Source organism: Polyergus mexicanus, unplaced genomic scaffold, assembly GCF_030449975.1.
Source record: "Polyergus mexicanus isolate NDT 795.1 unplaced genomic scaffold, iyPolMexi1.0 SCAF_14, whole genome shotgun sequence".
In the NCBI taxonomy this organism is placed as follows: Eukaryota; Metazoa; Arthropoda; class Insecta; order Hymenoptera; family Formicidae; genus Polyergus; species Polyergus mexicanus.
This window is the reverse complement of record NW_027223334.1, coordinates 6,510,471-6,525,257: the sequence shown is the minus strand read 5'-3', so window position 1 is coordinate 6,525,257 and position 14,787 is coordinate 6,510,471. Positions and strand designations below refer to the sequence as shown.

The 14,787-nt window shown below is 30.8% G+C and overlaps 2 protein-coding genes across 3 annotated transcripts; one reads left to right on the top strand and one right to left on the bottom strand.

Annotated features, from left to right (window-relative positions):
• Positions 1-137: 137 nt before the first annotated feature.
• On the bottom strand, positions 138-13,942 carry LOC138939401 (uncharacterized). Of its 2 annotated transcripts, none has more exons than XM_070307154.1 (6): positions 13,872-13,942; positions 9,390-9,504; positions 1,187-1,304; positions 1,028-1,102; positions 707-889; positions 138-426 (listed from the first exon to the last, which is right to left on the bottom strand). In XM_070307154.1, exons 1-6 carry the CDS (start codon positions 13,889-13,891, stop codon positions 209-211), a joined length of 729 nt encoding a protein of 242 aa, XP_070163255.1. In that variant the 5' UTR covers positions 13,892-13,942; the 3' UTR covers positions 138-208. The 2 variants fall into 2 exon arrangements, with proteins under 2 accessions (XP_070163255.1, XP_070163257.1); XM_070307156.1 differs by lacking the exon at positions 13,872-13,942 and adding an exon at positions 11,107-11,142.
• On the top strand, positions 4,862-9,364 carry LOC138939400 (zinc finger protein 76). The gene is made up of 8 exons (XM_070307153.1): positions 4,862-5,473; positions 5,573-5,747; positions 5,918-6,291; positions 6,419-6,688; positions 6,753-6,944; positions 7,087-7,278; positions 7,372-7,479; positions 7,557-9,364. Exons 1-8 carry the CDS (start codon positions 5,396-5,398, stop codon positions 7,653-7,655), a joined length of 1,488 nt encoding a protein of 495 aa, XP_070163254.1. The 5' UTR covers positions 4,862-5,395; the 3' UTR covers positions 7,656-9,364.
• Positions 13,943-14,787: the final 845 nt, after the last annotated feature.

The following is a 14,787-nucleotide window of genomic DNA, read 5'->3' as shown; positions in this document are numbered from 1 at the left end:
TCTGAGCAATTATATTTTAATTTCTAATATATTGTATTTTGTTTCAGTGTATCACAAAAAAATATATATGATACATTTTTTATTTATACAAAATATTATATATTGCAAATTAAACTTAAGTATATATGATTTTTCCCTAAAGCACAGTACTCTACCTCTACTGGATATAAATAACTTTTTACTGGATATAAATAATTTCAGATCATTCTTAGTTTAATTGCTTCTCAACACCTTGCCTGCGAAATGGAGATCTAGGATTTAAACTACCCAGAACTTGTCCATGCAAACCGTTAAACCTCCTCTCTTCCTGATTTCGCAGCAATGCTTTTGCATGCGGAAAATCATCGAAGAAAAGTTCACCCAGTCCATACAGATATTTAACTGCCATCATTGCTTCACGGCCAGTTAATAAATACGGGTCTTGTCCTACAATCGAAACAAATTAAAATTAGAAACATATTGGTAAACAAAAGCGTTGTGTTATTATTGTATATTACTTAAGATTTAAGTAAAGAACTACGTATAATTAATTTTTTATTAATTACTTTTTTTCCAATATGTATTAGAATCTCTAATTGGTTTTCAGAGTATAAAAGTATAGTTGAAAATATAATTGAAAGTACGTAATTAAAAGAAAATAGATGTAATTTTATATAATAGATAAATTTTATCAATCAAAATTGTCGGCGCAAAAAGATACTTTTACCTCCCAATTTGTAGAAATTAGGAAGACTACGTTGCACCTCGTGCCAACTATATCCGAGATCATTGATGTCAATCGGCGGTAGAAAGACACCAACCGGCCACAGGGATTCAACGTTTTCGGATCTCGTTATCGGTATCGGCTGCTGTACGTGATTTCGCCGTAGACTCGTTCTGTAATTATAATCTGTAAAAAATATATATTATTTTTATCTACACTGTAAATATCTCAAAAAATATATTATTTATACAGATTACTATAATACGATTATACTATTAATTATATTAAAATAATTGCAGAAATATAAGAATATAAAATAGTCACCGAGATCCTTAGAACGCTTCGTCGAGCTTCTTCGGCCAATCGAGATAAATGACTTTTGAGCCAATGTTCGATCCCCTGAAAAGAAATTAAAATAAATAAATTAATTAATTAAAATAATTTAATGCAATATAAAGCATTAATGCGCAATTTATTCCTAACCGTCTGTTGTGATGCTGTGCTCGTGTACATTGGAAGGTGATACAAATTTCACATGCACATTGGCGAGCGGCAGGGAACTAACCATCGATACCGCGAATAGCAATAATACTATTGTTATCTGAAATTAAAATGGCGGTTTATTTTATAATTTGGAATTAGCGAAGTATATATTATTATTATCGACGATTTATTCATGAGTCGCAACAAATGTGAAAAAAGCGGTTCAGTTATTTAAGATCATATTTCTCTCAATTACTTTAGAAAATTGACACTTTTTTTGTTTTCAGTAAAAATTTCAAATATACTTTTGCTAAAAACAATATCTCTGTATAATAGAGTCAAGAATAAGATTTTGCCAGTCGCAAAATATTTCGACTCGTCTCTGATCAGAGAATGTTACAGAATGTGTTATATATATATCTGAGAGACCATCTGATTCAAAAATCTACACCATCAACCACAATTTTCGGAACTCGATATGCTGTGATTAGTGTTTATAGAAAATTTTTTTGCTAAAAATTATACTAGATTATTGCGATTTGATCTAATTATATATATTGCGATTTCAAGATATTATTTGTATATGGTATATTTTAGTATATTTTCGTAAAAATTCGTTATCTGTATGTTGAGAATTATGCCACTCTTCATGAAAAAGCCCGAGGCAAGCGTTTCTATGTTACACGACATGCTCGTTGACAGATATATCTTTTTTGATGAATCATTTGACGTTGCAGAAAATAACTGTAAAAAATACATAGTGTAGAAATGTGTCAAGGCAAGTAAGTTTCTAAAATTTATTCTATACGGACGTGCACGAGATTTGTAATCTCTCTCATAATATATAGGGGGAGAAATTACATAATTGTCTGCAAAATATTAGTCATGAAAGAAACTTGTAAATCATTATTAATATATAAAACATGTATAAATAAGATAAATATAATTAATTAGCTATTTATTGTATGTATAAAATATTATAGTTATTAGATCATCATGAGAGAGAGAGAGAGAGATAGAAATAATGGATCAGAAACTTTACTTAAGTTTTACGAAGCGTTTGTACAAAATAAATATTTCTTATCAACTATTAACTATTGCATGCCATTGAAATTCATATTTTATGTGTAACAATTTTTGTTAGACCACTCATCAATATTGATTCATCAGTTTTTTATTATTTCTTTAAAATGTAAAAAATACTTGTATAATAACTATATAGATTTTGTCATCATGTGTTTTATTTATAGTATCTACTATTATATTATTAATCACAATAGATATGTAATTTTTACCATAAGATATATCAGTTCATCTTATTTATCATCCATATATAAAAAATGCAGTATTTATTATAATTCCACAATTATTTATTTTCAATCTATTACTTTTTTAGGCTCTTCATCATATGTGAGGTTTCAAGAATTTACTATAATATAAACTTGATGTAATGTCGGAATGCGTTTACATCATTTCGATGACCTGCTTGCGAAACATTGCCCTTCCCCCTGCGAGTATACTAAATATATACTTTTCCCACAAGGATTACCAGCAATATTGCGCTTTGAAAGGCAATATTTTTAGCGACCGCGACATAGATAAAGACAGAGAGAGAGAGAGAGAGAAAGAGAGAGAATAGTAGTATTACATTATATCTCTGCATTCCATCACTGTATACTCTATTACACCATACAACTAAGTGCTCCTACGCCCCGACGAAACGCGTGCACGCGTGTGAGCGTGCGAGCGAGCAAATCCACAAAGAGGTTCATTCTCTTATAGTTATAGAGACACACACGTGCTCGGCAGTGCGTGTCAAGCTACCCTTTCGTTTTCCTTTCCGTTCACCTTCACCTGGGAACATATTCAACTGCTATTGCTATTGAATCCGGCATTTGAAATTCAACGTTGCAGAAATCTGGTATGCATAAGTAATATTTTTGTGCTAATAAATAATTATGTTGATGAAAAACAATGAGATTGATGATAAAAAAAAATCGAATTTCGAAAGAACACGAGAGATGTTTTTTATAAAATGGAAAATTCAATTATTACAAAATAGTGAATATAAAGTGATAACATTATGCAAGGACAAATTAATTCGTAAAATAAGAAGAAACAATAAGAACGCTTCAAACTATTTAAATGAAATTAAGATTAAGAATTTTATTAATTTAGATAGCACACCATATAGCATTACGAAGATTATTTAGAATTTCTATTTTTTTTTTTACAGAAAAAAAATCTTCATAGAGTTGTTGCACTTAATGCTTAATGATGACTACGTTTTTTTGTTAAAAAAAATTTCACTATTTTCTAAATATTTAAAATGTTTCAAAATTTTCGTACAATATTTTTTATTTTAATCGATATATTAATTTTTTGATACCTTTCTCAAATTAAAGTTACGTTAAAGCAAAATATTTAAATTCCAGGGAGAAATGACGGATATATTATAAATATCATTAAATGTTTAAAGTATATTGTTAACACGATCAATTTCTTATTAATGTTCACTCCACCCACCGTCATTATATATGCGGTTCTGCGCTCGATCGTATCGCACTAATCGAAATATGAACGATGGATGATTTCACCGTGCACTCTCTTGCTCGATCGAATCACAATTGCCCTAAAGTTTTTGTTTTTTTTCCATCAAACGTGACTTTTAGGATCTAGCTAATCCTCACGAGACGCCTCATGGATGCGGTCAGGAACTGATCCAGTTTTCGAACGGAGAACGTCATGGTGGCTGCATGTATGCATGAATTTCAGCATCCCCCTTCTCACACACCATATACATAATACGTACCCCACCTGCGTAGCTTGACTTTTGCGGAGGTACCTAAGTAATAAGGACTCGTAGAGGATCACGGTGAAACTTTCATCTCTACTTGAGATCGCACGATCGAATTTAGCGCTTGCGAAACTTCTTCGTGAACGCATCGCATTTTTTATCTCTGCCTTCTCGACGAATCGCTCGAGACGTTCACGATTGTATATCGAGTATTAGCTATAATTAATTATATAAATAATTATTATGCAAGTTGTTGAATATTAATGCTTGATCTCCGTTTCATATTCAGGACAAAACAAAAATTCTGAACATTGTCTAAAAATTGCATTTGATATTATTAAGATAACTATATGTAAATATTCCTATATGAAAATGTATACATTTTATTTTAATAATCAATATATTATATTAGCAGTAGATTTCCCAGACAGCATAATGTCCCTAAAAGACGATTTAAAAACGTCTTATTATCTTTTAGACATTTTTAAGATGTCTTTTGGTTATCAGGATTATAAAAGCTAAATAATATGACATTTACGTATCTGTTTTTTGTAAAAATAATCGATAGTTAAATGACTAATATTAGAATTTAAGAGCTAGAAAATGCAGTTTTTCCATCATGTTTTTTAGCTTTAAATAACAGATAATTTACAGAAAGTTTCTTATAATTTAGCGGATTTTTCAAATTACGCGGGTATCCCTATCTCGTCGATGATCGGGCGTAGGTTCGCGACCACGTGCGTTTAAACGTCCGAATCAGAAGGCGCGCGCTTCGCGCCGAGACAAGATGGCCGTCATCGGAGTACCGATGGTTCCGGTGATATCCGCGCGCTAGTCGCGAGAGGTATTTCGCGGGCGGCCGAGTTTATGGGTAATATTATTTCCCAAGATTCTTTGTGATGTATTGGCGTTACAGGGTGCAGACGAAGATTCAATTCATTGCGAACGAGCGAGCGTTTCACTCTTGGCTTCATCTCGCGTCGTTTCGCGTTATTTTGCGTGGACACGCGTATATTTCTATCGCGATATATCGGGTCCTTTTTTTGGAGATGCGCATGAAGATGGCGAGTCTTACGAAACGAGATGCGATTCGGTGTATAAATTGGCCACCGCGTGTACGGGTACGTCGGGAGAACGATGCTGCGTGTTTTGACGTTTCTGTAGAATGTCGATCGCGCGTAGATACGACATGTCGACGACAATTACATAATTGCCATAATACTGGTTAATCGGATCGGGTATTATGATATGACATTTGATACGATTTGCGCGGTAAAAAAAGAAATATGTCACGCGATAACGCGGTTTAGCGTGCGTTCGAAGGGAGGATGAGACCGGGGATGTCTCCTTGTACGGCGTCTGTCAGCGAGAAATGTTGTCTGTTCGCAGCTGTGGCACAATCGTAGGGGATTATGTCGACGCAAAGTCCTTCAAACTGCATCGCGAGTCAGGAGGAGGAAGAAGAGGAGATGATCTTGGACGAGTCTGAGGTACACACACGGAGATAATATCGTGCAACAATTTTATTTGGATTATTCTATACATGTTTTAGTATTTGTGCATTCTAATTTATATTGCTTCTTTCTCAGAATAATCCTGTGGATATTTTGGAATGTTTGTCGGTAATGATGAATGAAGATACTGTGAATGATACGAGTCAAGTGCAAGAACTTCTATTGGACGATCAGTTACTCGGCACAATGACTACTATTACATTGCCTGATGGAACTCAAGCTTTTATTACAAATAATTTCGGTGATATTGGTTAGTAATAATTTAGATTTATTTTTTGTATATTATCACGGATAATAAGGACAATCACGAGTTTTTTTTTTAAGAACTTGTATTTAAAGAAAATATTTATTTTGAAAATACATCTAATATATCTTCTTAATTATGGCATATATATCAAAAATTATATATTTGTATTAAAGATCCTGATTTCAAGGCGCAAATATTACAAAGGACGCTTGAAAATGGGAATACCATATTATTGCGAGATTTGTCAGAATTCGGCGAGGACAAGGCTCTTCAGTTAGAATTAGATTCAGCTACATTTGTACAAGCCGAAGATAATTCCAACGAAAATGTAGAAAGTACATATTCGCAAGTGGAATTTATCAATGGCACAGCATACATGGTAACTAGTCATGTGAATCTTGGTGAAAATTTATGGGAAATTCAAGATGGGAAATTAAAAAAGAAAGACTCCAAGATTTTAGTCAACAAATTATCTGATGCAAAAATTAGATATCCTTGTCCTAGAGAGGGATGTTCAAAGGTTTATAGCACGCCCCATCATCTCAAAGTAATTAATTTTTGAAAATCATTATTAATAATGTAGACAAAATTAAGTGAATTACTACAGAAATGGCAATCAGATTGTTTTAAATATCAAAGTTATTAATCATAAATTAAATTTTCTTTTCTGATAGGTTCATGAGCGTTCACATACTGGTCAAAGACCATATAGATGTACGCATCTAAAGTGTAAGAAAAGCTTTTCAACAGGATACAGTTTGAAAGCACATTTGCGAACGCATACAGGCGAGAAACCATATAAATGTACAAATGAAACATGTAACAAGAGTTTCAAGACATCAGGCGATCTATTAAAACATGTAAGAACTCATACAGGAGAACGTCCATTTGTATGTCCATTTGATGGTTGCGGTCGATCATTTACTACAAGCAATATTAGAAAGGTATAAAACTTGTCAGTCATAATATTTAATCACAGAATTTAATGATGAAAATTATGTTTGTCAGGTTCATGTAAGAACGCACACTGGTGAACGACCGTATAAATGTACTCACCCGATGTGCGATAAGGCGTTTGCCAGTGCGACAAACTATAAGAATCATATACGGATACATTCGGGTGAAAAGCCTTATGTTTGTTCTATAGAAAGCTGTGGTAGAAGATTTACCGAGTACTCTAGTCTGTATAAACATCATCTTGTAAGTTTTTTATCAATTCTCTCAATTCTTATATATATATATATATTAATTTATTATTTATTATTTATATTAAAAATACAGATGCATTTGTTGAACATATTTATGTAAAAAAATTATTTTTAGATATTTTATATCCTTTTAGGTACATACACCACAACGACCATTCGAATGCACGTTGTGTTCTAGAAGATACCGGCAAAGTAGCACGCTGGTGATGCATAAAAGAACAGCTCATGCTTTGGTTGATAGTGATGATGGTGCTGATGTATTTTTGCAAGATTCTTTTGAAGCTTCTAGTCAATATAAAAATAAAAAGAAAACTGCAAAAGAAACTGTAAGTATGATACAAAATTCCCCCATTATCTACCATTGTACACTGTATAATTATAGCTGCTAATTACACTCAATTGATTTGAATCAAATTTAGCCGCTTGGAAAAGATAAACAGATTCAGATTTCTAAAATGATTGATACAAATGATAAAGAACCACAAATTTTGTTGGTAAGCGATTCCTCACAAATCGCCACATTACAGGTTTGTAGAAAGTTTATTCCTTGCATAGATTTTTTTCTAGATAAAATATCTCTACATTTATCAAATTCTGAATACAGAAAATTGGTCTGGATGAAAGTTTTGATGATCCCGGCATTGATACAACTTTTGAAGGATTGAATATAAAGATTGAGGATATAGAACTTGGCTGGAACTAATGCCAGAAGTGAAAAATATGACATATGTGATTATTTTTTCAACATATATTATTATATGTGTGGGTATCATAAGCATTCAATGTTAACGATTTTGTTAACATTTATGCATATATCTTTTTTAATACCAGAGCAAAATCAAATAAGTAAATATAAGTTAATAAATAATTTCAAACGATATTGGACCGCATAAATGACATAATAATAGTTGCGAGTTTAAATTTTATTTTCTCATATTAGTTTATGAATTTACCAAATAGAAATATAAAATAGTATCAAGTATTTCGTAATGGTGAGTGTGATAGTTAATATATTATAGTATAAATTGTTTAAAAGTCCTAATCTAAGAATCCGGCATGATTTCGATGGATTCAACGTTCGATGCAACAAATATGCTAAAATGAACTTTAAGGAAATGTGGTATTTTTTATTTACGCGTCGAATTTAATGATCTCAGCGAGATTATATCGGTTCGTATTTTAAACATAAAGTATAAGCCAGGTAAGAATATTGAAGAAGATATATAGAGAAAATCAATATTTACACTACTGATTATGTTTTTGAAGGCAGTGCCTTATCTAAAAAAGCGAGCGTGGAAAAAAAATATATATTATATATTATTATATATTACATTTTTTCATCTATAGTTTTGTCGAGTATGTACATAATATTTTTACGATATATTATCCTAAATCTTTTTTTCACACTCATATAATGAGACTAATTGAATTAATATTCGTATTTTTTATAGGTATTTTTAATTAAATATACAGAGAAACTCAACTTTATTACATTATTATTTTATAATACAAGACATAGAAACTGAAGCATAAATATGTGATGACATAACAATAAATGGGTATAATATTTATATAATGCGCGAATGTTCCCTAAAAATATCAAAGATACTAAAAATATAAAAGATACTAAAATATAAAAGATACTATCTCTTTCTCTTCACATTGGAAGGAGAAAGATAAATTGTAAACTAGTGCAGTCAGTTTAACTCAGTTCAGTTATAAAGAACAGACCCAATATATATATTATGTCTTGTATTATATATAATATATATTTTCATTTTTTTAAATTATAAAAATTGCTTTTCTTAAATATACTATCGCAAAATATATTTATGTAAAATTCAAAGTTTAATAATTTAAACTTAAAAAAGATATACTTAAAGTTAAAATGAGAAAATTATACCCTTATATATTCAGAGACTATATATATTAAAATAATTTATATTACTTATACATTGCATTCTTCAAATAAAATCTATATTTCTGTCTGACTAAATTCTCATGGCTAAAAAGAGATTAATTATTTGCGTTTGATTGTGCTGATTAAACAGATTCATTAACACAGCTAAATACAAATCATGAAAGGTAGCAGATAATGCAGATATATACACTAACGATCGAGATAGTTGGTCTTGTATAAAAAACAAATTAAAACATCGATTTTTTGTGATCTTTATTTACTATTCTTATAGCTTCTTTCTTTCCTTTATATTTATCTATCTAAAATAAGTTGTTAATAATTATATATATATATATTTATATATATATATCTCTCTAAAAAAAAGTGTACTAGATCATTTTTTAAATTTATATTAAAAATATTTCTTCTATTCTTCACTATATTTTTATAGCGCATTTAACCGTTTTTTAAGAAGATAATATTAACGAACACTGTTAATAAGATAAACTGTTAAAGAGATAATTTTAATGAACTTACAGAATGAACTGTTTTCGATCCTCCCACCATCTCACAATCTTTCGCATAGTGCTGTTCTCGATTATACGGATAGTCTCCATTTGGCCAAGTACTCGACCGCGCTGATCCATTAATCCTACAAATAACATTAAAATTTTTTAGTGATAACGTCAATAAACAATTTTTGTGTATAGAATTTTATCTCGTCGGACAAAAATGATTCAAACTTTCCCGGTTGTGAATCTTATAAAATTCTAGTCGACTTTATGCAAATATGTGCAACGAATTTAAACAGTATGAAACGAATGAGACAAGTAAGTATCAAGTGATTGAATAAACTGATAAGGATTAAAAGAAATATTTCTTAGATTTAACCATTGTTGCGATATTGAATATTTTCTTTTCTTATATATGCTTATGTTCTCGGATTCTAAGAATCCACGTTTAATGTGTGTCCATTTGAATTCAGATATGAATTATATTATTATCTAATATCAAGCTAATCTCTCTTATTCATATGAAAATTGATATTGCTATATAATATCGATAATGACGATAGATAACACAAATATTACTTCCGTTAATAGATTAATATTACAACGTGTAATATATTGATAAGTCAGATAAATCTGTTTTAAATATACTCCAAATAAATTATATAATTTTATCTTTAATTATTATTTGCATTTCTATATTAATAAAATTGAATTGATTCGCGATATTACATAATGAATTTATGTATATAAATATATTTTATGCATTCCATTAATACATAATTTTTTATTAAAATACATAACTTTTTATATCTAGCATTAATAAAAAATGTCTCGATTCTATAATAAATTTAAAGTATATCCTATATCTTGTATTGAATCAAAATAAAATAATATTAAATTTGTACTGAGTAATATATATAGTTTTTGGTACAGAGACTTACACTTTCACAAAAAAATATTTAAAGTGAAAAGTAACCCCCCGACAATATGTTAAAAAAATTATTAAACCGGTAGCCGTCTATCGATTAATGGAAAATTCAAGAAATGTGAAAAAATAATTGATAACGTATCAGTGTCAATCTTAACGTTATCGCTAAAGTGTTAAAACAGGAAAGAACCTATCAATTTCCTTAGCCAGTAATTACGATCTCTGTAAAATTTGATTGTTGCTATATAACTACGATTATTACTGCGTAATGCTATCTTGTGCGATGTTTACTGTCTCACATTTTTCGATCGATTTTGATGATTTATATTGGACATATGTTTGCATTAATTAATATGCAAAAATAGCATGATTTATTGAAGGATACATCATTTTTGTAATATTTTTTATTTGAATATAAAGAAACGAGTGTGTTATTTTTGGATATCGGACATTATTTAAGAAGTCACACTGTCTACTTTTAAATAAGCTTTTAAAATTGATAGCATTGTGAGATTTTCTTTATTTAATCTTTTTAGCAGAATAATTTAATAACGAAATATATTTTTAATTTTGCAAGATTAATAAAGTTTGTCACAAAAGTTTATCTCTTTCCTAATTTACGCGCGCGCATAAGGTAAACTATTCTTTTTAATAAGTGCAAATTCATAATCTCTGTCTTTTTCTTTAAAATAATATTTGGTAATAATATTAATTATTTAAACTATAATAGCGCTGACTTTATCATTTAATAATATAATAATTATTGTAATTTCCGATTAACATTCAATCTTTTTTTAAGATATAAAATCATTACCGTTTATCTGATTATGCGATAGAGGCAAAAGGCACGTGATTAATACTTCATATTTCTTCACGACAAACTACTTTATACTATCAATTGTTGACTAATTACTGCACGTGCATTAGTATCGACATATTTTTACCGCAACCGTGACCGACACGACGTGTGCAGTAAATAGAAGATAATAACAGTTGTTAAGTGGCCGTTAACAGCCATAAAATTATTCGAGTTAAAACGCCGTCGTAAAGCGTCGTCTGTTCAACTAATCATTTCAACCTGCTCACATCAAAGTATGTCGTTTATGCTTCAAAGTTACGGACTCCGCGTAAGATTCATAATTATTCCCGAATTGCAATGAGATGCGATAGTATTGTAGTTCTGTTACCAAGTAAGGTCTCTGGTTTAACAAATAAAGGCGAATAAGTTCAAAATACTTTGACGTAGTATTAGCTCTTTTGTAATCACTGTAAATTAGAGTATAATGACATAAAATAAAATTCAAATCAAGCTCGATAAATACGATTACTCAGAAGCAATGTAGCAAGTCGATAAATTCACGTTACAATAAAGAAATCGTTGTAATTTGTGTGTGTGTGTGTGTGATGTATATATAATAATATATATTTCCTAAAATAAAAATTTTATTTAGATAAAGGTAAAATAGTTTTCAAATTTTGAATGAGTATTATATTAAATGTTTATTCGCGTATTTTTTTGTTCAATTTATTCTAGAAATGCGCATTTGCAACGCTTTATATCCTTTTTGAATTTATATCTTGCTGCATTCTCAAATTATAAAATTATTTTATTAAAATTTACTGCCAAATTATTTGATTAAATAAAAAGTAATTAGAGACAAATTGTTATATAATTTTGCCTTAACAATTTACTAATTAAAGAGTAATTATATTTTATAATGGATCATATTTTTCTTAATTAAACGTACACATATAAGTAATACCAATAAACTGTATTCGAGGAAAGAATAATGTGATAACTGGTCGTCATTTGTGCTATTTCGCGAATAAAGGAAATATATACTTGCATGAAACGCGTCCGTAAATTTATCTCATCAATTAGAAACGATGATCGACACACGTGCGTGATGTATAGTTGTTAACGTCGCCGAAGGTTCACGACGTTTGACGCATTATTCTTTCATTGCGAATGAAAAACAAAAGGGGCCCAATTACTTAGGAATTCTCGGACGAAACAAAATGCGAGGGATGAATTCGTTAAAATAGAATACAGTCTTACAAAAAAATATTCGTCTATTTTTTAATACGTTATTAATATTCTTAAGTAAAGTTCAGTCCTGTTGAAATACCGAATGATATCTTCGCGCGGAAGAGGCCCGAATTGTGAAGTTTCTTCGCTGCGAGGAGTCCCTGATCTCTCGTGTCCGCAACGAATGTGAATTTTCTCGAGCGAGTACAAACAAGCGATGTCCACATTGACATTATTAGCAAATAACGATCGACATGTTAAGACATTGAAGTCGAGGCATGTCCTCGCGCGTCATAAATTGTATTTATGGATGTGCTATAACGCATATAATAAGATCAAGACAAATTGATCGCTCGACTATTGTCGCATGTTTTCTTACATTATGCGTCAATTTCCCGCGCTATGTTATAAATTGATAACATGAAACATTATTTCTGTCTCCAACTTGAAATTGATATACGTTTGTCTCTTGATACAATAATTTGAATTAATTTAATTTAGCAAACTGTTTTATTCAATCCTTAACTAGGAGACCAAATGTTGGATATTTAATTGTTTCGCTAAATGAAAAATTAACTCTCAATCTCACAATAAGCAAAGCTCTCATATGATCTTATATGACTTTCGGAAATACTTTTTATACTATTTCGAGCTAATGCGATGCACTTATGCAAATTCGCATACGACGCGCTTAAACCGGCACGAGTCATGAGACCAAACGGGAGATGTGAACTTGAGAAGGAGACACGCGCGTGTGGCGTTATTTCACGCCGTAAATTATCCTCGCGAATGCAAAAATCGATCGCTATTACGATTCACGATCGGCAGGTAGGTCGGTGGAATATATGGTATTCACTGGTAGAGACCGAACTCATTGCGCAACCAGACATTGTCGAAGGAAGGGTTTTGGTAGCTCGACATCCAAGGTGCGCCGGATAGAGATTTTATTTCGGGTAACGTGGTTTATATATTCCTCGAGCTGTCGAATCGTTTACCATGCAATTAAAAATTAGTTATCGCAAATTTTTGTAGAGCATTTTTGTGGTGCATTTCATATTATTGCATTTTAGAGGGTGAAAAGGTGTCTATGGTAATATTTATTGGATTTTTTTTATGTATTAATTATTTCGTATAACATTTGAATACAAAATTAAATTAATGCTGTGATTGTAACACTCCTTTCTCGCGTGCGTAAATTTAAATTTTTACGCATTTGTCTTCTCCATTATTAATCTATCAAGCAAACTCGTGCGATTTTTTGATCACAGAGTTCGCCGGATATTTAACAGAGTTGCAGACGACGTAGTGCCTAAATCGGCAGAAAGACTTCTGACGGATCAAAGATATCGGACTGCGGTGTGATAACATTGCCCTCGTGAAAATTCGTGATAATCGATACGACGATCGGTACGAGAAAAAGAGAGCCGCTCTTCGCGGGAGAACCTTAGTGTGCCTTGTGACACTTGTGATGCGAGTGGTGTTAGCTTCACTACCGGAAACCATGTCAAGAATACGTATCCATGACTCTGCCGCTTCGACATTATGATTACCTGATCTGATGAATCGTCATCCCCTTGTGAGTGTCTGATTCACGCCAAATTTCAACATTTTGTCGGCAGCATTCGAGAATGTCCAAGAAGCAATGGTTGGTCCTGTTGATGTTGTTCCTTACGTACCTGTTGCTCGGCGCCTCTATATTTTACCACATCGAAAGCGAGAAAGAGGAAGAGAAGATTGCCAAGGCTAAAACAGAACGCATTGAGATTAATCGTAAGAATGATAATGACAATCGCTGCTCCTGTATCGATTATCTCGCGTGAAAATCGCATCGTTTTTGATCTATCAAGAATTATTTTCGTATATTTATTGGCAAAATTTCATTGTATTATTCTTATCGCAAATCAATACACAAATCGATTTTCGAGATATGTCTTGCTTAACTTTTCGAATCGATTTCTCTTTAACAAAAATGTTTCATGATTAATATATTTTAATAATATATGATTATTGTGAGAATGATTATTACGAAGAATTTCTCGAAAATTAAGTCAAAAGATCTCAATTTAATTAAAATCTTGCCTTTACTTAAGTTCGAATAAACTTTGCAATAGATAAATATTTTTAGAAATCTCAATGTAAATTTAAAAGATTGATAAGTTTTCTTTTATAATTATGATAATTCGAGAATAGAGGATACAAAGATATTTAAAGATTTAACGATAAGCGTAAACTATTTTTACGTCTTACAATTAGTTGAAGAGAAATTAATTCTACGTTGGCGAAATTCATTTTACATGCATCCTATGTATGGCATGTTTGCTTATTCATGATAAATAGCAGATATAAAATAGCGAAGTATTCTAATTTTTGAAAGAAATTATTTTAATTGACAAGCTTTATTCAACCGGAAAAATAAAAATACTTTTAAGAGATTTTATTATCGTCGATATTGTATATAATCACAGT

Coding starts and splice junctions, on each gene's coding strand:
- LOC138939400 (XM_070307153.1), top strand. CDS start 5,396: ATGTCGACGCAAAGTCCTTCAAACTGCATCGCGAGTCAGGAGGAGGAA. Junction 5,748..5,917: donor AAATAATTTCGGTGATATTG/GTTAGTAATAAT, acceptor TTTGTATTAAAG/ATCCTGATTTCAAGGCGCAA. Junction 6,945..7,086: donor GTCTGTATAAACATCATCTT/GTAAGTTTTTTA, acceptor ATATCCTTTTAG/GTACATACACCACAACGACC.
- LOC138939401 (XM_070307154.1), bottom strand. CDS start 13,891: ATGACGATTCATCAGATCAG. Junction 9,505..13,871: donor ATGACGATTCATCAGATCAG/GTAATCATAATG, acceptor TGTTATTTGTAG/GATTAATGGATCAGCGCGGT. Junction 1,103..1,186: donor GCACAGCATCACAACAGACG/GTTAGGAATAAA, acceptor ATTTCTTTTCAG/GGGATCGAACATTGGCTCAA.